This window comes from Salvelinus alpinus, chromosome 25, assembly GCF_045679555.1.
Source record: "Salvelinus alpinus chromosome 25, SLU_Salpinus.1, whole genome shotgun sequence".
Classification (NCBI taxonomy): Eukaryota; Metazoa; Chordata; class Actinopteri; order Salmoniformes; family Salmonidae; genus Salvelinus; species Salvelinus alpinus.
In genome coordinates this window covers 28,180,487-28,206,466 of record NC_092110.1, presented here as the reverse complement: position 1 = coordinate 28,206,466, position 25,980 = coordinate 28,180,487, and the positions used below count along the sequence as shown (strand labels likewise).

General features: G+C 41.4%; 2 protein-coding genes across 3 annotated transcripts in view; both read right to left on the bottom strand.

Moving 5' to 3' along the window:
• The window catches only part of LOC139553791 (transcription regulator protein BACH2-like), a 62,317-nt gene extending 61,998 nt beyond the window's left edge, over positions 1-319 (bottom strand). Inside the window, exon 1 of one of the 2 annotated variants that reach the window (XM_071366461.1) lies at positions 13-319. The gene's annotated coding sequence lies outside the window, so the exon portion shown is untranslated. The remainder of the gene's footprint in view (positions 1-12) is intronic. The other variant, XM_071366460.1, reaches the window with a different exon arrangement.
• A 5,930-nt stretch (positions 320-6,249) lies between these two features.
• LOC139553789 (mitogen-activated protein kinase kinase kinase 7-like) lies at positions 6,250-25,900 on the bottom strand. Its single transcript, XM_071366459.1, has 15 exons — positions 25,456-25,900; positions 25,193-25,289; positions 23,894-24,004; positions 23,579-23,644; positions 23,322-23,367; positions 22,837-22,975; positions 13,639-13,767; positions 13,352-13,476; positions 13,005-13,135; positions 12,712-12,799; positions 12,379-12,512; positions 12,148-12,304; positions 11,909-11,970; positions 11,541-11,656; positions 6,250-8,697 (listed from the first exon to the last, which is right to left on the bottom strand). Exons 2-15 carry the CDS (start codon positions 25,256-25,258, stop codon positions 8,529-8,531), a joined length of 1,539 nt encoding a protein of 512 aa, XP_071222560.1. The 5' UTR covers positions 25,259-25,289; positions 25,456-25,900; the 3' UTR covers positions 6,250-8,528.
• Between the last annotated feature and the right edge of the window lie 80 nt (positions 25,901-25,980).

The window sequence follows — 25,980 nt, the reverse complement described above, 5'->3', positions numbered from 1 at the left end:
TAATAAGCTCACCTTAACTTTCCTGTTTTCTTGCACGTCAGCGCTCCGTCCGTCTCTTACAAATTAGATTGATTCCACATGGTGACTTCAGCAGCACCCACTCCAAACTGCTGAAAGCGCGTGTTTAGCAATAGTCATCAATATTTCGTATTATAACGTATAACGTGTGGTTAGGCCTAATATGTGTTACGACTGCTCTTAAGTGAATGTTGTCGTTTTTGTCTCTTTGAAAAACAGCGTGCAGCTTCCTCCTCTGCTGTTTGTATCCCTCGTATGAAATGCTTTCGCCCAGCTCTACATTGTTGACATCCGAGCGCTGACGTCACCCTGTCCCTCATTCACAACATTGCGCTGTGCAGAAATTACACCACAGCCCCCGTAGATTTTAAATTTTACTCCAAATGGTGGGCGCATTTGGGATTGGTGAATTGCCTTTACAACCATGTCACCGTAAATTCCGTTATTATTGTAGATGTGTGTGATTCACCGCGGAGCAAGGAACGGGAGAATGGCTAGGGATAATGAAGCGCCTACAAATGATGATCCTTTGAACCACCATCAACAGGCTAAAATAACATCCTTTGGATGCATATCATCATGCCAACCCGAAGATATACATAAAAAAAATAAACACTACATTTTGACAGCATAATTTAAGAATAATACATCTCACTTATGACATTTATTACCAACCCCCCCATTAACTGATTATAACCACTCAGAGAAAAACAATCTCATAGTGCACATCATCAGCTTCCCCTTGAGTAGATGCTCTTCAGACTCATTCACATCCCTGTTAGCCTACACCTAGGACACATAAAGCATAATCTCATCCTGCTATAGATCCTTGACTGACTGAACAGTCTCCAGCCTTTTAAAATTTTATTTTTTAACCTTTATTTAACTAGGCAAGTCAGTTAAGAACAAATTCTTATTTACAATGACGGCCTACCCCGGCCAAACCCTAACCCAGACAACGCTGGTCCAATTGTGCGCCGCCCTATGGGACTCCAAATCCCGGACGGTTGTGATACAGCCTGGAATCGAACCAGGGTGTGTAGTGATGCCTCTAGCACTGAGATGCAGTGCCTTAGACCACTGCGCCACTCCGGCACCTACTCTGAGTCAATATTCACATCATAAAAATGAATTCCCTTCGACCACACCCACAAATTGGGGAAAACAGACATTCTTTCCCATTGAGCCCCATTGTAAAATAGCCGACTTTGTCGTCGATTTTATGTTATACAGAACTAACCAAACATTCAGAAAAGTATAGAGAAACTTATAATAATACTTATAGTATAGTATTATTATAAGTATTTACACCCCTGAGTCAATACATTGTAGAAGCGGCGATTACACCTTAGCGGCGATTACAGCTTTGAATCGTCTTGGGTATGTCTGTATCAGCTTTGCACATCTGGTTGTTTTAGGAATTTTCTTCTATTCATCCTTGCAGATTTTCTCAAACTCTGTTTAATTAGATGGGAAGCAGCAGTGAAGAGCAATGATCATGTCTTTCCACAGATTTTCTATGGGATTAAATTCTGGGCTTTGGCTGGGCCACTCAAGGACTTTCACATTCTTGTTCTGAAGCCATTCCAGCATTGCTTTGGCTGTATGCTTGGGGTCATTGTCCTGTTGGAACGTAAATCTTTGCCCCCAGTCTAAAGTCGTTTGCACTCTGAAGCAGCTTCTCATCAAGGAGTTCCCTGTATTTAAATCCATTCATTGTTCCCTCTATCCTTGTCATTCTCCGAGTATCCCCATAGCATGATACTCCCACGACCATGCTTCACGGTAGGGATGGTGTTAGATGGGTGATGAGCTGTGCCTGGTTTTCTCCAGACATAGCGCTTTTCATTCAGGCCAAATAGTAAATGTTTGGTCTCAGACCACAGAATCTTTTGCCTTATGATCTCAGAGTCTTTCAGGTGCCTTTTTGCAAACTCCAGGTGTGCTGTCATGTGCCTTTTTATCAGGAGTGGCTTCCATCTGGCCACTCTCCCACAAAGCCCAGATTGGTGAAGTTCTGTGGAGACTGTTGTCCTTCTGGCAGGTTCTCCCATCTTAGCCAAGGAACTCGGTAGTTCTGTCCAAAAAATCATCCTCAGTGACAATAATTTGGATGTTATGTGCACAAATTGTTTTTCATATCCAATTCAAATCTGTTCTGCTTCCTGCAGTCTGAACAGCCAAAAAGCACAAGGAATCAGATATTTCAAACCACATTTCAAACCTCCTTCTTAAGTGGTTTGAAATCAGATTATAAATCAGATTCCTGGCCATGCAACTGATTTATTTGCTCTCAAGTGGTTTTTAGACTGCTATTTGGCATATCTTGTTGCTTGCTAGCTACTCTGTTCACAGTTTGACAAGAACATGTGGTAGCTAGCTAACTAACTTGTTAATTATTTACAGACAAATTAGTGAATGCTAGAGAGCTAAACAGCTGCCTAGCTAGCTAGTTGACTGCTGTGGCTTGTTTTAAAAGTTGGATCAATGTATCCTTTGAGGCTTTAAAAGTGTTCTTACACTGTGATTTTGAACACCTAAAGCAACTGGGAAACATCCATGGCAGGCATTGTTGTCAACATATTAGCTTGCTAGCTACCTCACTTCTGAGCTATGGGAAGCATGAGCACCACAACCAATCATCCTACACCACTGCGCACACACCCGCCATGAAAATTAGCGTAGCCATGTAAACAAATGACTGCTGGCTGAACACACACCAACCAGATTTAGTCACTTGTAACTTGCAGTTTGGGCAGTCAGTATTCCAAAACGGATTTCAAAAACAAAACTGAGAATTTGAGCATTAAGCCTTTGAGCATTAAGGCCTGTGAACAAGGCTTTAGTCACCCACAGTGAAACATCCAGACATCCTATTTCAAGATAATTATTCCAGGCTGTAAGACAGAATGTGTGAGTCTCCACCAGAACAAGAATCTCACCTGGACAAACAACAGAGCTACATTTCATATGAATGATCAATTTCATAATTTCAGTCATCATTTATGGCCATATGTTACATAATTAGACAGATATGATTCAGAGGTTGAGAGAGTGTCCTCTCCTCTGCATTATGCAGAAATGTAGGACTATTGGTTCAGTACGGAGGCTGCATTAGTCAGGCAGAGAGAGCGTGATTTATAATATAGAGACAGCAGATCCCCAAGGAGCTGGCAAGCTATTACGTTTTATCAGGTTGCCACAGACTTGCTGCTCCTGGAGCCCATTTATTTTCCCTGGGTGGTATTCAGATCAGCCCACATTCTCAATGTCAAGTGGTATAAATAATCAAAGCTGATTCAATCTGCTCAACAGCAGGAAATTATGTACAAAGTGGTAATGCAAGGAGCCAGTGATGGGGATAATCACACAATTTACCTATGCTTCAAATACAGTGTAAAATTGACAAGGAAGAAACACAGATTTTGCTTTGCTAGTCATGTCCCATATACGCTACTGCCAACAATGCATTTCTACAACAGATACTGGAGACAAAATAGACAGGGAGACACAACTACACACAGTCAAACTGACAAGGCTCTCAGAAAACTAAACAACATGAGACCATTGCCTACGTTTGAACATGACCTGATATTGAACAAGACACTTCTGCAAGTGAAAGAAAATAGCAGAGCTCTCGATAAAAAGAAGTGGAGGACTAGGCTTAGCCACACTGGGGGGCTTTGAGGAATTAGTCTGTCACCAAACCATACTGTCAATTCCCTCGTTTCCTCTACTCCTTTCTTTTTAAAGGAGAGATTACAGATGATACAGCAGTGACAGATCAGCTTGTTATTTTTCTTGATGGAAACATGCAGGCTACATTCCTGCGTGGGCAGGTTGGTGGGTGGGGCCTTGGGTTCAAACTGTCCAAATGTTTTGTTTAAGACTGAATGATTGTATGGAAGCATTCATACACAGAACTTGAAATTGAACAACCATATCAAATTATTGCATCCAAGATTATCATACTCCAGTTTTGACCTAATCAAGCTACTGAAATATGATGGTAACTTTTGAAACACTTTCAAGAAAATTGGTTTTGCAAACATTATGAACACAATATCTATCATACATACTTCACAAAATAATGTTGTAGTTTTTGGATATAACTTCATACTCGCAAACAAGTCAATGTAAGGGTCAAAGACAAAGCATATTTATTCACCATGCAGGGTATATCCCTCAGGTTAATGTCAGGCTGCTCATCATACTGTAGCCACAACATTTACCTTCCAGAGAACAATATAACATTTACAGGAAAGAAACAAGTGAATGCTCCATGTGATGAAGATACTGTAGTAGGTTTCTTACTTTAACTATATTTTCACAGTAGCTAGCTTGTAACAGGAATACCAGGAATGACGGAGAGTGAGATCATCAGTCTTCTTAGCCAACACAAGCCAGTCATGTTAGTCACTAGTCAGTGATATAGCCGTCATCCTCACTGCACTGCAGACAAAGCAAACCCCCTCTATTGTCACTGTGCTGTTTCAACTGGGAGACACAAAAACGTACTTCAGAAACATAAAAATGCTTTCAGATTTTGTTCCATACCTTCCTCATATACTTAATTTACACTGAACAAAAATATAAACGCAATATGTAAAGTGTTGGTCCCATGTTTCAAGGAGCTGAGATAAAAGATCACAGAAATGTTTCATACGCAGAAAAATCTTATTTCTCTGAGATTTTGTTTACATCCCTGTTAGTGAGTATTTCTCCTTTGCCAAGATAATCCATCCACCTGACAGAAGCTGGTTAAACAGCATGATCATTACACAGGTGCAACTTGTGCTGGGGACAATAAAAATACACTAAAATGTGCAGTTTTGTCACACAATATTGATGTCTCGAGTTTTGAGAGTGAGTGCAATTGGCATGCTGAATGCGGGAATGTCTACCAGAGTTGTTGCCAGAGAATTTAATGTTAATTCCTCTACCATAAGCCACCTGGCAGTACGTCCAACCGGCCTCACAACCGCAGACCATGTGTAACCACGTCAGCCCAGGACCTGCACATTTGACTTCTTCACCTGCGGGATCGTCTGAGACTAGCCACCCAGACGGCTGATGAAACTGTGGGTTTGCACAACCGAAGAATTTCTGCTAAAACTGTCAGAAACCAGGGAAGCTCATCTGCATGCTCGTCATCCTCACCAGGGTCTTGTCCTGACTGCAGTTCGACGTCGTAACCGACTTCAGTGGGCAAATGCTCACCTTCGATGGCCACTGGCACGCTTGGGAAGTGTGCTCTTCACGGATGAATCGCGGGTTCAACTGTACCGGGCAGTTGGCAGACAGCGTGTACGGCGTCGTTAGTGCAAGTGGTTTGTTGATGTCAACGTTGTGAACAGAGTTCCTCGTGGTGGCGGTGGGGTTATGGTATGGGCAGGCATAAGGTACGAACAACAAACAGAATTGCATTTTATTGATGGGAATTTCAATGCACAGATACCGTGACGAGATCCTGATGCCCATTGTCGTGCTATTCATCCAAAGGTATCACCTCATGTTTCAGCATGACAATGCACGGCCCATGTCGCAAGGATCTGTACACAATTCCTGGATGCTGAAAATGTCCCAGTTCTTCTATACTCACCAGACATGTCACCCATTGAGGATGTTTGGGATGCTCTGGATCGACGTGTACGACAGCTTGTTCCAGTTCCTGACAATATCCTGCAACTTCGCATAGCCATTCCACAGGCCACATTCAACAGCCTGATCTACTCTATGTGAAGGAAATGTGTCACACTGCATGAGGCAAATGGTGGTCACACCAGATACTAACTGGTTTTCTGATCCACACCCCTACCTGTTTTGAAGGTATCTGTGACCAACAGATGCATATCTGTATTCCCAATCATGTGAAATCCATAGATTAGGGCCTAATGAATTTCTTTCAATTGACTAGTTCCTTATATGAACTGTAACTCAGTAGAATCTTAGAAATTGTTGCGTTTATATTTGTGTTCCGTGTAGCTTTAAAAGGAGTTCATAACTTTACTCAGTAGTTTTGATAAGCACACATGTGAACAGGGGCTACCAAAATGATTTGTTATGCATCACACGCATGACAGAGGACAAAACTGAAATAAAGGAGATTAAAAAACAGTGCTCAAAGGGTGTCACCAAGTGGTTTAAAAAAAGGGACAAGTCAATTGAAATAATGACATTTGTGCAGATATTATTCTACAGAATATACAGAATATACCAAAACCATTGAAATCGTAGATATTAGGAACTGTTTTATGCACTTAAGTATACAGGCATTTCAGATACACTGAGTGACACACAAAGTGCAAATTAAATAAAAAAGATATGCTAGGGAAACATTATATTAGCGATGTCCTTTATACAAATAATGTAAAAATAGCCTTTTCTTGTGTGCATTACCTTTTATTTGAGTACTTTAGAAATCCTTAGATATACAGTGAGCTCCAAATGTATTGGAACAGTGACATCTTTAATTTGAGGGTAATTTCATCCATATACGGTGAACTGTTTAGAAATTACAGCACTTTTTGTACATAGTCCCCCCATTTACAGTTCTATTGAGCACAAAATAACCTGAAACAACCAAAATAAAGAGCAAATACATCCAACAAGTGACTCCAAAATGACACAATACATTATTTACCATTCATTTCTATTGGGCACAAAACAATCTGAAACACAACCAAAACAAACAGCAAATTATTTTCAACAAGTTTGTAGAGTCACAAGCTTGATGTAATCATTGTGTACTAGGAAATGGGACCAAATACTAAACGTTTGACTACTTTTATACACATACAAGTGAATTTGTTCTTTTGGTCCCCTAAAATGGGGGGGGGGGTACTATGTACAAAAATTGATGTAATTTCTAAACGGTTCACCTGATATGAAAATAAATAAATACCCTCAAATGAAAGCTGACAGTTTGCATTTCAACCTCATAGTCATTGTATCATTTCAAATCCAAAGCGCTGAAGCACAGAGCCAAAACAACAACACATGTGTCACTGTCCCAATACTTTTGAGCTCACCGTACATTCAAAAGTGCATTGACGACATCTGGTTTTGCAAGTCAAAACGCTATTTTTAAAAATACAGTACAGAAAGTGAGATATAGCCTAAGGCAACTTGTGAACACGCGCACACAGAGGGCAAATAAAGCGAACAAAAGTGTATAACACATTGGTGGAAGTGCTAGAACAAGACCAAACTCTTAGTCCACAACCAGCACATACACATTTAACACTATAGGGGTGAATACAAAAGTGAAATAATTGACTAAATTAACAAAATATAAAAACTAATACTTAGTGGTGGTGGCATTCTAAATTTAGAGAATGAGAAGAAAAAATATCTAAAACCTACAAGGCAGAAAGATTGAGAAAGATCTCAAAACAAATGTAAAACTTTGCTGATTCACCGAACATGGAAAAGTATAGGCTATATAAAATAAAAATGAAGATCCATTTAAAATAGTGTCATTACTTCTCAATGAGCTAGTGCATATGAAAAGGGGAAAAGATATAAGAATGCCATAGAAATTTAAAAAGACGCAAATATATATCAAATGACAGCCTTTTGTGCACATCTTAGTCATCTCCATACAAAGCTAGCTGTCACAGAGAGGTCAGAGCCAGAGAAGAACAACAAGCTGAGCCACTTCTTTCAATACTAGCACCTCTACAACAGCCCTGGGGAGGGGACAGACATCTGCCGCAAGTCAGGAAACATCTCAAATCGTCTGAGGTGTTACTGCAAGTCATCCATCTTAACAACACCAACAACACTCTGATACTTCCTGGATGCCACACTAAGAGCAGAAATTAAACTTAGGCACAGATCTAGGATCAGCTTGTCCTCCTCAAATCCTAACTTTAAACATTGGGGAGGGGAATACAAAACTGACCAAAGATCAATCTCTAGAGGCAACTGCATTTATTTTGGATGTCGACAGCTACAGTAGGAGAAGATGTACAGGGCCTCCAGGCTTCCCTTGTTCAACGAGTCCACTGTTCCTCTGGCAGAATAGAATAACGTCTTTGCGAGACATGCGTGCAAATGAACTGAGCTGTTAATGAGACATCTTGCACAATATTATTGTTGTACTGAATGCGGCAGAGTATCTTAACTGTACAGCGCATTGGGGAGCAAGGACCTGAGGGGAGACCTGCTGTGTGCAGTCTGCTGCTGACTGTGGATCAGTTGAGGATCCACAAAACATTCATAATAGTATGGCTTTCCTCTTTGGCCAATGATCCAAGAACAGTTTAAGAGCAACAGGGAAGTGTTAACAAATGGCCAGTCTCTTTAGCTGCTCATCCGAAAACAGTTAATGAGCAATATGAAGCATTCATTACAAATATGGTAGGTATATTTGGCTGCAGCTGATCCCAAAACAGCTGAGGGTCAACAGAAGAGACATCACAAAATGGCCACTTGACAGACAGTGTCTTCGGCTGCTGCTGATCTGAGGACAGTTCTAGGGCAACAGGCACACATCAGGAGGCATTCTAACTCGTCTGTTGCTGACTCTGGATCCGCTCCAGCTTGTTCTTACAAATGTGAAAGTAGGTGGAGAGACTCTTGTTCTCGTCCAACAGTTTGGTGTGTTCCTGAATCAGACGGGACGTGTTCTGCTGCTGCCTCTCATCCTGGTGCAGCTCAGAGATCAGCTCCTTCCTACACATCACCACCACAAAGGGAGAGAGAACATGTTTAGCGTTTAGGTAGCCTATATTCACTGTAACTGTACAATAAATGACTACACAGTAAAATACTATACAGTTTTGGAAACAAATTCTAATGAATTTACTCATGTTAAGAGTAACTGGTATCACAACAGATACAACAAGTAAACCAGTAAGTCATTATTCACACTAGAGTACAGTGCCATCTGAGGTATAGTGTCTGCAAATTGGATGAACATCTTCTGTCAAAGCAACGGGAAGCTGGGTAAATATTTATTCATTTGAAAATGTGCAGGATGAAATCTCGAGATGCACCATCTCTTTTTCAAGAGTACCCCCCCCCCCCCCCCCCCCAAAAAAATGTTCCAAGAATAATATGCAATTACTGTTAAATAATAATAACAATAAAAAACAGAAACTTACATTTACACCATAAAAAGTTGTGAACTACTAATAGGCCTAAAACTAATAAAAACTACTGCTACAACTACTAAGAAAACTAAATACCTATAATTAATATACATAAATAATGTGACTTAAGTGACTGTGAATATATACAGTGTCTTCAGAAAGTATTTATACCCCTTGACATATTCCACATTTTGTTGTGTTACAGCCTGAATTCAAAATTCTTATTTATTTCACCTTTATTTAACCAGGTAGGCTAGTTGAGAACAAGTTCTCATTTACAACTGCGACCTGGCCAAGAATAAAGCAAAGCAGTTCGACACATTCAACAACACAGAGTTACACATGGAACAAACATACAGTCAATAATACAGTAGAAAAAGTCTATATACAGTGTTTGCAAATGAGGTAAGATAAGGGAGGTAAGGCAATAAATAGGCCATGGTGGCGAAGCAATTACAATATACCAATTAAACACTGGAGTGATTGATGTGCAGAAAATGAATGTGCAAGTAGAGATACTAGATACTATACGATGTACTGTACAGTCGTGGCCAAAAGTTTTGAGAATGACACAAATATTAATTTTCACAAAGTAGAGATACTGGGGTGCAAAGGAGCAAGATAAATAAATAAATACAGTATGGGGATGAGGTAGTTGGATCGGGTATATTACAGATGGGCTATGTACAGGTGCATTGATCTGTGAGCTGCGCTGACAGCTGGTGCCTAAAGCTAGTGAGGGAGATATGAGTCTCCAGCTTCAGTGATTTTTGCAGTTCGTTCCAGTCATTGGCAGCAGAGAACTGGAAGGAAAGGCGGTCAAAGGAGGAATTGGCTTTGGGCTTTCGACTCTGTCAATCACCACATTCTTATCAGCAGACTCAACAGCCTTGGTTTCTCAAATGACTGCCTCGCCTGGTTCACCAACTACTTCTCTGATAGAGTTCAGTGTGTCAAATCGGAGGGCCTGTTGTCTGGACCTCTGGCAGTCTCTATGGGGGCGCCACAGGGTTAAATTCTCGGGCCGACTCTCTTCTCTGTATACATCAATAATGTCGCTCTTGCTGCTGGTGATTCTCTGACCCACCTCTACGCAGACGACACCATTCTGTATACGTCTGGCCCTTCTTCGGACACTGTGTTAACTAACCTCCAGACGAGCTTCAATGCCATACAACTCTCCTTCCGTGGCCTCCAACTGCTCTTAAATGCTAGTAAAACTAAATGCATGCTCTTCAACCGATCGCTGCCCGCACCTGCCTGCCCGTCCAGCATCACTACTCTGGACGGTTCAGACTTAGAATATGTGGACAACTACAAATACCTAGGTGTCTGGTTAGGCTGTAAACTCTCCTTCCAGACTCACATTAAGCATCTCCAATCCAAAATTAAATCTAGAATTGGCTTCCTATTTCACAACAAAGCATCCTTCCCTCATGCTGCCAAACATACCCTCGTAAAACTGACCATCCTACCGATCCTCGACTTCGGTGATGTCATTTACAAAATAGCCTCCAACACTCTACTCAACAAATTGGATGCAGTCTATCACAGTGCCATCCGTTTTGTCACCAAAGCCCCATATACTACCCACTCTTGCGACCTGTACGCTCTGGTTGGCTGGCCCTCGCTTCATACTCATCGCCAAACCCACTGGCTCCAGGTCATCTACAAGTCTCTGCTAGGTAATGTCCAGCCTTATCTCAGCTCACTGGTCACCATAGCAGCACCCACCCGTAGCACTCGCTCCAGCAGGTATATTTCACTGGTCACCCCCAGGGCCAATTCCTACTTTGGCCGCCTCTCCTTCAAATTCTCTGAAACTGGAAACACTTATCTCCCTCACCAGCTTTAAGCACCAGCTGTCAGAGCAGCTCACAGATCACTGCACCTGTACATAGCCCATCTATAAATAGCCCAAACAATTACCTCATCCCCTACTGTATTTTTTATTTTATTTTTTGCTCCCTTGCACCCCAGTATTTCTACTTTGCACATTCACCTACTGCAAATCTACAATTCCAGTGTTTTTTAATTGCTATATTGTATTTACTTCGCCACCGTGGCCTCTTTATTGCCTTTACCTCCCTTATCTCACCTCATTTGCTCACATTGTATATAGACATATTTTTGTACTGTTTTATTGACTGTATGTTTGTTTTACTCCATGTGCAACTCTGTGTTGTTGTATGTGTCGAACTGCTTTGCTTTATACTGGCCAGGTCGCAGTTGTAAATGAGAACTTGTTCTCAACTTGCCTACCTGGTTAAACAAAGGTAAAATAAAATAAAATAAACAAAGATGGGTGAGAAAAAAAAGCTATTTAATCGATTTTGAATTCACGCTGTTCGACAACAAAATGAATAAGTCAAGGGGTATGAATACTTTCTGAAGGCACTGTATATATGGTAATATGTGACATACTTTCTTTGGGTGAGAAGGGCGATTTCAGTCTGCACTTTAAGGTACTCCTGGGCCATTCTGCAGTGCTGCTCAAACACAGCCATGGACTCTTTGGAGTTAGAGAATGGGGCCAGGGGCTAAACACAACCCAGAAACACACATCACCGTCATGCACTTACAATTTATCACATTGTTCTTATTGTACATTACTTAACTTCTTTAACATATTTCCTATTTCAAGTAGAGGACACATGAAATCCCCAAAAAGGTAGTAAGTAAGCTTTTAGATAGTGTGTCAAATGTGACTGGTTGGTTATCAGTATCAATAGGATTTAGTATCAGTCAGCATTGAAGATGAATGGAGAAAGAACTCCCCATTCCTGCAGTACCTGCAGCTGGTGATTCAGTGTCAGATAAGCCATGGGGATGGAGCTGTCCAAACCATTTATATCTGAAGACATAGAAAACGTACTGGTAAGTATGACATATTTACTGTATGTTGTACGGTACTGCCCCCTGGTGAACACTGCAGTGACATAATGTGTCAGACTTACAGTAGATTCCGGTCATATAACATATTTTGTAAGCTAGCTCTATTACGACAACCAAAACTAAATAGGGCCCATACCTGTGGGACTGATAGGCACCCTCAGTTCTGGCCCCGATTGGCCAGCACATTGCACTTTGATCTCAGTGGGAGCAGGACTCTGGGTACGCTCACGATCAGGCAGGCTCTCCACACTAGCCCTTCTGGACGAGGGCAGGCTGGGGCGTAATGTTCCCCCCTGTGAAGGTACATGAACAGCATGAACATTGGTATGGATGAAATAACTTAATACTCCAACTATATCTGCATCACCTTTGATTGTTTGAACTGAAGTGGAAATCTAGCTTCAATGCTTTTCAGGGTGTCATCTCTCCCTTGACAGTTTGTTCTGTGTTCCATGTTGCTTTCAGTTCGGTAGCTGTTGATAGTGTTGTCTGCATAGGAACCTACAGAAGAGACGATGGCGTTTCCAATCTGTTTTTACAGAAACTTCTGCAATAACAGAATCTTCTAAATTTCATTCATATGCATTTTGAAAGCAATTACTACATAGCACAATGTTAGTACAATGTAAAGTGATACTTGACAACAACTGTTTATAAAATCCGTCAACCTTCACAGAGTATTTAAATCTATGGGACTGGCCTGTGCTTGTGGCTGAGGATGAGCCACTCCTACTGTTGCCTGGACACTGGTGAGGGTACTGGAGAGGCTCATCAGAGCCTGGGAAGTACTGCATACACATGGAGGAAAGAGTACACAATGCTAACAGGAATCGCAGATCTAAAATCAAACTCTCATAAACTGTGGAACAAACACCATTTGATAATAACTAAGTTGTTCAATTGCAGGTTTTTACTAACATCTACGGGTTATTATTAGTGCCGTGAATGTGAAGTTCTGACCTCATGGGTCTGTGGGGTTTTCCAGTACTGTACCTTCATGAGGCTTGCCATGGTGTTCCTGACCTCCTCCATGGAGGGCCTCTGGGCAGGGTCTTTGTCCCAGCAGTGTGTCATCAGATTCTCGATGGGCTCCGGGAGGTCCTTTATCAGGGGGGGCCGAGTCCCTGATAACCCATACAAGAGAATGGCATGTCAGTGGGGGAATATCAAGAGCCTAAAGTGGCTTCCTCTACTCATCTTCTTTCCTTCATCTAACAACTAGGTAAGATTTTCTTTCAAACCTATTTTCCACTTCACTACACAGACATTTTGCAGTTTCGGTTTTATTCCTCTGTGTGTATGTAACTACACTAAGCGTCTATGGCTCGGTAACCTCTCACCTCTGTGCACGGCCCACATGATGCAGAAGGCCGATCCTCCAATCTCATCAAAGGGCTTTCGACGAGTGATCCCCTCCCACAGGATGATGCCCCAGCTGAACACATCACACTTCTCACTGTAGTTACTGCCTGGACAACAGAGTCAGAGAGATACAGGTGAGTGAAGGAATACAGGTTAGAGTGAGATCCTAGATTGTTCTATTGGTGAAACAGAGAGACTTAGTGCTTGGTCCATTTTGGTCTTCTGGTTTTGAATGAAAGGAGGAAAACCCCTTGCTAAAGGTTACTTGCCTTCAAACACTTCTGGTGCCATCCAGGCTGCACTTCCTTTGTTGTTGGTCATGTGTGTCTGGATGTCACAGGCTGTCCCAAAGTCGCAGATCTTCAACACTGTGCCACCCTGTACAAGTAGCAGACTGAAACACATGGCTATGGTTTAGGTTCAGAGAGTACAACCTCATTAACCTCTAGAAGTCTAAGCTGTTGGGGAGAATTGTTTTGCGAAGGCGATCTTAACATGGATCATTTAGCTATTTGATTTAGAATTTTGCCTTTACTACTACTACTACTACAGCCCATGGAAACACACTGAATAACACATACATATTTAAAAAAGACTGTCAAACAAATAAAACATAAGCAATAAGGTTTTGAAGTGTGTGTCCTATATTTTGAGATATAAGACAGCTCAGAAAACATTTTCGTTTTTTTGGACACATGTTTAACCCCTTATTTTTGTTGGCACAAAACTACCTCCATTTGTTGTATGGGTTACCTTCAGACGAGTCCCATGACACTTGCGGGGGTCATAGAGCAAACGTGAGTCTCTCCTTTCCATAGTGGGGTCATATTAGTTTGTAGCGCAAATGGTTCAGACGCTACAGACAGAAGTTGGCACATCAGCGTTACCAACTTCAGACGAGTCCAGTGACACTTGTGGGGGTCATAGAGCAATGAGAGTCTCATGAGAGTCTCCCCTTTCCATAGAGTGGTCATAATAATTTGACGCTACAGACATTTCGGACGCTACTGACATTTTAGTGAGACTACCGATTTTCAGGATGTCTCATGATCTGAAAAACACAGCTGTAGCTTGGCCACTTTCCACCCAAGATGCAGAAGGCTGACATTGGCGGATGCAGTGGATTGAGACGCAAACTGATATCTCTATCTTAAACTGACGGATTCTGATGGGATTTTAAAAAATGTTACTTAGATGTGTTAATAGACTCTTCAGGATATACAGTACCAGTCAAAAGTTTGGACACAGCTACTTATTCAAGGGTTTTTCTTTATTTTTTTACTATTTTCTACATTGTAGAAAAATAGTGAAGACATCAAAACTATGAAATAACACATATGGAATAATATAGTACCCCAAAAAAGTGTTAAACAAATCAAAATATATTTTATATTCTTCAAAGTAGCCACCCTTTGCCTTGATGACAGCTCTGCACTCTTGGCATTCTCTCAACCAGCTTCACCTGGAATGCTTTTCCAACAGTCTTGAAGGAGTTCCCACATATGGTGAGCACTTGTTGGCTGCTTTTCCTTCCCTCTGCGGTCCAACTCATCCCAAACCATCTCAATTGGGTTGAGGTTGGGTGATTTTGGAGGCCAAGTCAGCTGATGCAGCCCTCATCACTCTCCTTCTTGGTCAAATAGCCCTTACACAGCCTGGAGGTGTGTTGGGTCATTGTCCTGTTGAAAAACAAATGACAGCCCCACTAAGTGCAAACCAGATGGGATGGCGTATCGCTGCAAAATGCTGTGGTAGCCATCCTGGTTAAGTTTGCCTTGAATTCTAAATAAATCACTGACAGTATCACCAGCAAAGCACCCCCACAACATCACAGCTCCTCCTCCATGCTTCACGATGGGAACCACACATGCAGAGATCATCCGTTCACCTACTCTGCGTCTGACAAAGACATAGCGGCTGGAACCAAAAATCTCACATTTGGACCAAAGGACAGATTTCCACCGGTCTAATGTCCATTGCTCATGTTTCTTGGCCCAAGCAAGACTCTTCTTCTTATTGGTGTTGTAGTGATGTTGGTACCATTAATGCGATGACAATTATTTTATCAAATCAATTAACTATGTTTAATTATTACGATGATTAAACTAATCATGTAACAATTAACTCATTAGCAATCTTGGGTCACCACGGAAAAAGTTTGATTAATGAGTTACCGTTTCCCAAATTAACTCTACAGATATAAATATATCATTATACCAGTCATCCATTAATTATCATTATTACCTCATCAGTCTCATTCTGAACGTCGTTGACTTCAAATCTGCACCAAGCCTACTCTCCAGGATGAATCAGCGATACACAAATTGGCTTAATTATTTATTTACTAAATAAATAAATAACACAGAATTAAATAAACACACACAGGATAGATTATACATTGGTTACTAACATGATGCAATGAAAAGTCCCTAGTGGACTAACCCGAGATGACAACTGGTTACACAATTTTTACATTTTTAATTATTTTTAATTTAACATTTTTTTAACTAGGCAAGTCAGTTAAAAACAAATTCTTATTTAAAATGACAGCCTACCGGGGAACAGTGGCAGAATGACAGATTTTTACCTTGTTAGTTCGGGGATTCGATCCAACAACCTTTCGGCTACTGGCCCAACGCTCTAACCACTAGGCTACCTGCCGCCCCAATGAAAGGGGATGGGGAACGAAAGAGCGGAAGGAGAGACAAAGGAATTCAACTATCGTACATACAGTTGAATAATATGCTCTTTGTAAATGTGGATATTTAGCACCCTAACAACCGCTCATTCGGATTTAGAAATACAAAGTACATATTTACGCTTGTATGTCTTTGTCGTCTCACTCTGGTGAAATCACTCGATCAGTCTGTGGAGAGTAGTTCATCAGAAAGTCTCTGGTTGTGTAAGTCTCTGGTTGTCCACCAGAGGTCACCATGTCCTTTGTAGTTGTAGTAGGTTGGTCTCGGAGTGTCTGATAGAACGCATCTTCCAGAGGTGTACCACGGGGTGTTCAGCGGGCTTTAATCTTCACTCTGTTTGTTTAGAATAGATACCCCAGTTTGGGAATAACTGCTCTAGGGTATGTGCAATGCCGTTGGGGGTACGCCAAATAAAAATGTGATTCACATTTTTTTTTCCTTCACATTTTCAAGCAGTATATTTATATTTTCCAACGGGGCTATACATTTGGGTGAGTTTTTTCTCTCGCCTGAGTAGCCTCGTTTCACTGGCAAAAATCTAACTAAACCATCTAGTGTTCAGTGTAATAACAACACAATGTCAAATATAGGTAGCCTATTCAAATAATTAACATCCAATCACATTAACCGTTACTCTCTTGCGGGAAACCTTCACTCTTGCACAGACATTCAGAAATTAAACATGACAATTTGAAAAATAAGCCATCGGGAATTTTTTGAGTGAGAATAAAGACATCTTTCATTCAGAAAGACATGTATAAAAGCAACAGATACCATTTTTGTATATATCTTTTTATTTAACTAGGCAAGTCAGATTTTTACCTTGTCAGCTCGGGGATTCGATCTAGCAACATTTCGGTTACTGGCCCAATGCTCTATCCACTAGGCTACCTGCCGCCCCATTAACCGAGTGGCTAGGACAGGCAAGCCCCATACCATTGTGGAGGACTTAATTCTTCCTGCTTCCACGGATATGGCTGGGACAATGCTGGGGGAAAAGGCCAAAAAAACTATACAGACAATGTCTTCATCAAACAACACTGTTTCACAATGCATCAGTGACTTGGCAGGAGATGTTTTGAAACAATTACTGCTTCGCATATAAGTCAGTGAATTATACGCATTACAGCTGGATGACGTGGCGGACGTGGCACAGCTCCTGGTAAATGTCCGTTACGTTTATGGGGGGTCAATTAAGGAAGACACCCTCTTCTGCAAACCACTGAAAACCAGGACACCATGAGAGGATATTTTTAAAGTACTGGAAATCTTTGTGACATCAAATGGACTTTGGTGGTCAAGATGTGTTGGTATCTGTACTGATGGCGCAAAAGCCATGACAGGGAGACATAGTGGAGTGGTAACGCGGATGCAAGCAGTTGCTCCCGACGCCACTTGGGTACACTGCAGCATCCACCGAGAGGCTCTTGCTGCCAAGGGAATGCCTGACAGCTTGAAATACGTTTTGGACACTACAGTGAAAATGGTTAACTTTGTTAAAGCAAGGCCGCTGAACTCTCGTGTATTTTCTGCATTACGCAATGATATGGGCAGCGACCATGTAACGCTTATACAACATACAGAAATGTGCTGGTTATCAAGGGGCAGAAATGTGAAATGTGCTGGTTATCAATTATTTTTTTGCTGAGTTTAGGATTTTACATTTATTATTATTTTTTATTTTATTTCACCTTTATTTAACCAGGTAGGCTAGTTGAGAACAAGTTCTCATTTGCAACTGAGACCTGGCCAAGATAAAGCAAAGCAGTTCGACACATACAACAACACAGATTACAGGGACTCTCCAAAACTATATTCAATGTGTGAGACAGAATTGAGGCTATGATTAAGAAGTTGGAGCTCTTTTCTGTCTGCATTAACAAGGACAACACACAGGTCTTTCCATCATTGTATGATTTTTTGCTTGCAAATGAACTCAAGCTTACGGACAATGTCAAATGTGGTATAGCGAAGCACCTGAGTGAGCTGGGTGTGCAATTAGTCAGGTACTTTCCCGAAACGGATGACACAAACAACTCGTTTCTTTATCCCTTTCATTCCCTGCCTCCAGTCCACTTACCGATAGCTGAACAAGAGAGCCTCATTGAAATTGCAACAAGCGGTTCTGTGAAAATTTAATTTAATCAGAAGCCACTGACAGATTTCTGGATAGGGCTGCGCTCAGTTTCTTACCTTGGCAAATCGCGCTGTTAAGACACTGATGCCCTTTACAACCACATACCTATGTGAGAGTGGATTCTTGGCCGTCACTAGCATGAAAACTAAATACAGGCACAGACTGTGTGTGGAAAATGATTTAAGACAAGACTCTCTCCAATACAACCCAACATTGCAGAGTTGTGTGCATCCTTTCAAGCACACCCTTCTCATTAACTTGTGGTGAGTTATTCACAATTTTTGATGAACAAATAAAGTTTTATATGCAAGATGGCTAAATAAAGAGCAAAATTATTGATTATTATTATTTGTGCCCTGGTCCTATATGAGCTCTTTGTCACTTCCCATGAGCCAGGTTGTGACAAAAACTCACACTCAGTCTTAAATGTAATACATCATATAGTGTGTGTATAGTATTGTATAGTGTGTGTGTGACAGGCTTACAATGATGGCAAAAAACAACACTTGAGTGCGCTGACCCTGGTGCTAGCAGCTGGAGGTGGAATGTTTGAAGGGGTACAGGACTATAAAAAGTTTGGCAATGACTGCCCTAGAGATACCTATAACGTAAACTCACTCACTTTTGTACATCGCCTTGGTCCGTACAATTGACCTTATTTTAGCGCCCCAAAAACATAATACTTCCAGATCAACTGTAATGTCAATACCATTGTAAAGCACAATTTCTCCCATTTCCAACAGAATAAATTACATGACCCCCACGCTGCCCGTTTCTGCATGATTCAAGATGGCAATAAGCCCCGTCGGGTCGTTAAAAAAAAAATGACTAGGTATCCCCCTTACCCCCTTCACTGTCCATTTCTTGTTTTTAAACAATGAGAGAAGTGCTACACCTGGTGGAGAGAGATTGTAAGACAGAAATAGTTGCTTTATGCGTGCTGTACGTTACGGCATGACACGTCACGATGTAACGGAGGGTCAGTTTTTTCTACTTTTCTCCAATACTATAGAGCCATTACCATGTCGACCAACGCTTGAATAGAAACCTAGTTCACACCCCAGATTTTGAAGTCAACACAGTCGCTACAGTCCCATTAGTTTTCTTTGTAGCCGCGTTTGAATGTTGCGGTTGCGCACATTTGTACGGAATGGGTTGAGTTTACGTTAGTGGTGAGAGAAAATTGTTCTTTGTCTCTCGTCTTCAGTCCAGTTTCCTAGGCTAACAGTGCATAAACAGCTACACAATGAATGCTCCTGTGAAGTCTTCTTCGAGTTTCAGAGGGTCTTACCATTTTCTGGTATTGTAGTTTCAAACCATTTTGCCATATCCAGCTCGCGCTGTACTTTGGCTGGTCTTTAGTTTTAAACCATTTCTCAGCAGTGCAGCCACCACTTCACGCTGTCTGGTTTGGTAGAGATTTTCTTCTTCTCTGTTGAAAGTTTCTAACCATTTCGTATCTTTCAGCTCACGCTGTCGGTCATGCTGGTCTAATGTAGTCTAACCATTTTACACGTCCGGCTTACCGTCCGTATACTGGTCTGTAGAGATTCCAACCATTTCAACGTGTGGATGGTCCTCACGTTCTCTGGTCGAATGTACATTTTGTTAGCGGTCTTTTTATGCCTTCGCCTTGTAGGGCGGTTCCATCACGTTGCTAAAAAGTCTGTTCTCACGTGGGCATGGTTACTAACTGGGTAAGCCTTTACATGAAAAACAACTCTCATTTAGAAGGATAAAATTACATTTCATCTTCTCACAAATAGTTTCATATTTAATCGTATATGTTCCACAACATTTAGATGTAAATCTGATAACGGTGACATATACATTCGTAGAGTTAACGTTATTTGGTTATACCATCCTTAAAGATATCAAACAACAACTTATTTGACATGATTATTGTTTCGAGCCCCACCAACCATTTCCCACATTATTTTTGTTAGGAATATTGTGTCATTATCCACATTCGGATGTTGTAGTTTTGGCGGGAGGAATCTCCTTGTAACAAAAGGGTTCTTTCCCCTCAATCCTGCAGAGCCCAAAAGCAGAGTTTCGGCAAGGTAACCTCAGCAAAAAAAGAAACGTCCCATTTTCAGGACCCTGTCTTTCAAAGATAATTAATAAAAATCCAAATAACTTCACAGATCTTCATTGTAAAGGGTTTAAACACTGTTTCCCATGCTTGTTCAATGAACCATAAACAATTAATGAACATGCACCTGTGGAACGATTGTTTAGACACTAACAGCTTACAGACGGTAGGCAATTAAAGGTCACAGTTATGAAAACTTAGGACACTAAATAGGCCTTTCTACTGACTCTGAAAAACACCAAAAGAAAGATGCCCAGGGTCCCTGCTCATCTGCGGGAACGTGCCTTAGGCATGCTGCAAGGAGGCATGAGGACTGCAGATATGGCCAGGGCAATAAATTGCAATGTCCGTACTGTGAGACACCTAAGACAGCGCTACGGGGCGACAGGACGGACAGCTGATCGTCCTCGCAGTGGCAGACCAGGTGTAACAACACCTGAACAGGATCGGTACATCTGAACATCACACCTGCGGGACAGGTACAGGATTGCAACAACAACTGCCCGAGTTACACCAGGAACGCACAATCCCTCCATCAGCGATCAGACTGTCCGCAATAGGCTGAGAGAGGCTAGACTGAGGGCTTGTAGGCCTGTCGTAAGGCAGGTCCTCACCCAACATCACCGGCAACAACGTCACCTATGGGCACAAACCCACCGTCGCTGGACCAGACAGGACTGGCAAAAAGTGCTCTTCACTGACGAGTCACGGTTTTGTCTCACCAGGGGTGAGGATCGGATTCGCGTTTATCGTTGAAGGAATGAGCGTTACACCGAGGCCTGTACTCTAGCGCGGGATCGATTTGGAGGTGGAGGGTCCGTCAGGGTCTTGGGCGGTGTGTCACAGCATCATCGGACTGAGCTTGTTGTCATTGCAGGCAATCTCAACGCATGCGTTACAGGGAAGACATCCTCCTTCCTCATCTGGTACCCTTCCTGATGGCTCATCCTGACATGACCCTCCAGCATGACAATGCCACCAGCCATACTGCTTGTTCTGTGCGTGATTTCCTGCAAGACAGGAATGTCAGTGTTCTGCCATGGCCAGCGAAGAGCCCGGATCTCAATCCCATTGAGCATGTCTGGGACCTGTTGGATCGGAGCGTGAGGGCTAGGGCCAATCCCCCAGAAATGTCCGGGAACTTGCAGGTGCCTTGGTGGAAGAGTGGGGTAACATCTCAGAGCAAGAACAGGCAATTCTGGTGCAGTCCATGAGGAGGAGATGTACTGCAGTACTGGTGGCCACACCAGATACTGACTGTTACTTTTGATTTTGACCCCCCCTTTGTTCAGGGACACATTATTCCATTTCTGTTAGTCACATGTCTGTGGAACTTGTTCAGTTCATGTGTCAGTTGTTGAATCTTGTTATGTTCATACAAATATTTACACACGTTAAGTTTGCTGAAAATAAACGCAGTTGACAGTGAGAGGACATTTCTTATTTTTGCTGAGTTTATTTACGACCGTCATAAAACTGCCCAACTCCATCCCTCTCCCCCTCTGTGGGAGACGGAGGGCGCTGTAGAGCTGACCCACTGTAACCTGATCCTTCGGATCTGCACAGGAAAGTCATGAGTGTCCTTTAGTTGTGGTTTCTTTGCAGCAATTCGACCATGAAGGCCTGATTCACGCAGTCCCCTCTGAACAGTTGATGTTGAGATGTGTCTGTTACTGGAACTCTGTGAAGCATTTATTTGAGCTGCAATCCGAGGTGCAGTTAACTCTAATGAACTTATCCTCTGCAGCAGAGGTAACTCTGGGTCTTCCTTTCCTGTGGTGGTCTACATGAGAGCCTGTTTCATCATAGCGTTTGATGGTTTTTGAAACTGCACTTGAAGAAACTTTAAAAGTTCTTAATTTTCCGAATTCACTGACCTTCATGTCTTAAAGTAATGATGGACTTTGCTTACTTGAGCTGTTCTTGACATAATGGACTAGTCTTTTACCAAATAGGGCTATCTTTTGTATACCAAACCTACCTTGTCACAACACAACTGATTGTCTCAAACACATTAAGGAAATAAATTCCACAAATTAACTTTTAACAAGGCACACCTGTTAATTGAAATGCATTCCAGGTGACTATCTCATGAAGCTGGGTGAGAGAATGCCAAGGGTGCAAAGCTGTGATCAAGGCAAAGGGTGGCTAATTTGAAGAATCTCAAATATATTTTGATTTGTTTAACACCTTTTTAGTTACTACAAGAACTTCCATGTGTCATTTCATAATTTTGATGTCTTCACTATTCTTCTACAATGTAGAAATTAGTAAAAATATAGAAAACCCCTTGAATGAGTAGGTGTGTCCAAAATTTTGACTGGTACTGTATATTTAAAACAATGAAAAAGTACTGTAAACAGATTGCAAAATTCTGGTAACTTTGCCACAATTCCCTGGTTTTCCAGAAATCCTGGTTGGAGGACTCCTGAATTTTCTGCTTATTCCCTCGTAATTCCAGGAATCTTCCCACCAGGATTTTGCAACCCTGAAACAGGCAGTTAACCAACAGCACAAACAAAAGGGCCATACTTGGGTGGTTTGAGGTCTCTGTGAATGAGGGCCTTGGGTTTCATGGCGTGGAGATAGGATACACCCTGAGCACACTGCAGACACCAGCTCATAGCGTGGGATGCACTGTACTGGGGCAGGGGCTCAGCTCCATGCAGCACTTGGAATGAACAGACAACACAGTCAAGACAGAGAGAGAGAGACAGAAAGTCAGGTGGGGTGCACAGAACAGACAGAGATACAATATTAACATGATAACTGGCACAGACCCTCACAGATCATGATTGAACAATGACATACAGTAAGAATCACTTGCACAAGACACCACACTGAACTACACAGAAATATAGTGGGAGATTGATACACTGTTAATTGCACTTCGACTAAGATGAGGGTTACAAGCTATGGTTGGCAAATAGAAGTATTAACAATACACTTATTGAAATAGCTAAGAAATTACATAAAAGAAAATACTATGTTGAAATGAAGCTGAATTGATTTCTTACCATTGTATAAGGAGCCACCCTCAGCATATTCCATAACAAGACACACCTGTGTGAGAATGTTACAATCATTTTGATAAAAAGGGAAAAACACTTAGTGTATGGGATTGCAAATGTGGTGTCAATATAGAGGAAAATCTGTAGACCTATTAAATTAATAATAAATCACTAATAAATGAATAATTACACATGGGCCTAAAGTATATAATTGAACACCAGGCAAATCATACTAAGAAGACAACTCTCCTGAATGTACTTACTGGATTATCACATGAGCCATAGAGCTTGACAATATTTGGGTGATTTACTCTAGAAAGCTGGCGGAGCTGGATGAAGAAGAGACATGGATAAGTGAAACGGATCGCACCATCTTAACATTCATGAATTGCTTCATTTACATTGTAATTGGATATCATTTGACTGCTGCTACCTAATATCAAAAGAGTCCATAAATGTTCAGTGGGAATTTTTATATTGGGATAATAAAACTTATTTCAACAATAGACTAGACCCAAAAAACAGGGTTAAACGAAAAACTATGCTTTACAGCAGGTAAGGAGAGGATGTTCCTCTACCTCTACTACAAAAGCTTTCCTCTCAGATTCACTCTCTATGGTCTTGATGGCCACATCTTTGCCTTTCCATTTAGCCTTGAAGACAACTCCAAATGTCCCTCTGCCAACAACCTGGAGATACACAAAGAAACAAATGTCACACATATAAAACACAACAGCTCTAGTCTAGTAACATGCTTTCAAGGAAAATGTTGTGTTTTCACAATAATGTATATAAACCCTGGATTGCTGATGCTATGTATTGGCCAATGAGAGGCTTTGATGCTGCCAGAAGAAGCAGTCATCCATAGGAATTAATGGAATTCTACAGTATTTCAATTAAGGTAAAAAATATACAGTACCAGTCAAAAGTTTGGACACACCTACTCATTCAAGGGTTTTTCTTATTTTATACTATTTCCCACATTGTAGAATAATACTGAAAATGTAGAAAATAGTAAAAATAATGAAAAACCCTGGAATGAGTAGGTGTCCAAACTTTTGACTGGTACTGTATTTTTATTATACGTTAAAGAAAATGTTTTTATATTTTGTTTAATGTTTAGCTTACATAATATTATTTGAAACTATGCATTAAGGTGTCTGTCATAGAATACATATGGAAAAAACAAATGTAGACATTAATAAATGTATTTCTATAACTTCCAAAATATTTCTTACAATGGTGGGGTAGTGCCAAGATGGACACGCGGTGGTATATATAAATAGTGAGTAGAGAAATAATTGTGTTTTAATTTCTGTCCCTTCTGTGAGTCCTGGACAACGGGTCCTCTTCTAGGTTATAATCTGACATGTTGCTGAGTGGTGGTCGGTCTCGTAATTTTCTATATAATCTACTTAAGCAATAAGGCCAGAGGAAGTGTGGTATATGGCTAATATACCACGGCTAAGGGATGTTCTTAAGCACAACGCAACGCGGAGTGCCTGGACACAGCCCTTAGCCGTGGTGTATTGGCCATATATCACAAACCCACGAGGTGCCTTATTGCTATTATAAACTGGTTACCAACGTAATTAGAGCAGTAAAAATAAATGTTTTGTCATACCCATGGTATATGTCTGATATATCATGGCTGTCAGCCAATCAGCATTCAGGGCTTGAACCACCCCGTTTATAAAAATCATTAGATACTGCTGGTGTTTTGAAAGAGGTAGCCTATCTTGGCTCCACAGTTGAAACTGGCACAGAAGTGGCATGGATGATCACAACACTAAACTTCTATTCAACAAGGTTACTGTAATTTCCCCTCATAAAGGCTAATTGTTTGGTACTATAGGCAGCTATCATGCGACACTTACCTCTTCAACTTCTATGTCCTCATATTCTATCTCTTCGAAGGGATAACCAGGAGGTGTCTCAAGCATCTTGAAGGCTGTAAGGATTCCGCAGAGCAAGCTAGAATACAACAACAGACTGTATTAGTATACTGTCTGCCGTTAAACTGACCAGTCAGTCATTTAGACACAGGATTTATTTTCATGTTGCAGCCCAAGATATTTCATGCCACAAACTGGATTGCACAACCCCTCCATAATAATTTCCATTCGCTGTTGAAACATACATCAGGAAGTATGAAGCTGTCCACTCCAGCGAGCCGCTGTTTCGAACACTCAGGACGAAGAGTTACATTGTATCAAAAGCGATCAACTAGGACAAGCTGTATATCATCATTATGTATGAAGTTTTGTTACATCCAACGTGGAAAAATCAAATGGCATGAACAGCAAATTAGAACGAGATTGATAATGTCAGAGTCAAAACAAATGCCGTTTGTTCCACGGTTTGCGCAGTGAAATGTTCGCAGCCTTGGGGTGCATTCAAGAACAGTACACGGGTCATATTATGCAAACGCCGGTGCGGTCCTCTCAAGACGCATCCCAGGTATAAACCCCGTGTGAAAAGGCAGCACCAATAGATATCACATATTATTATTTTACTGGCACCAATGTAATGATCGATTCAAGCCTGAAGGGTAGGCGTTTGTGCTGTGTTGGATTGTCAACCTTTGCTGACCTTGAACAAAGCTCCATTTTATTTGTTGAACCTGCCTTCCTGAGCGACAGAGGGCGACGTACACGAAATCGTC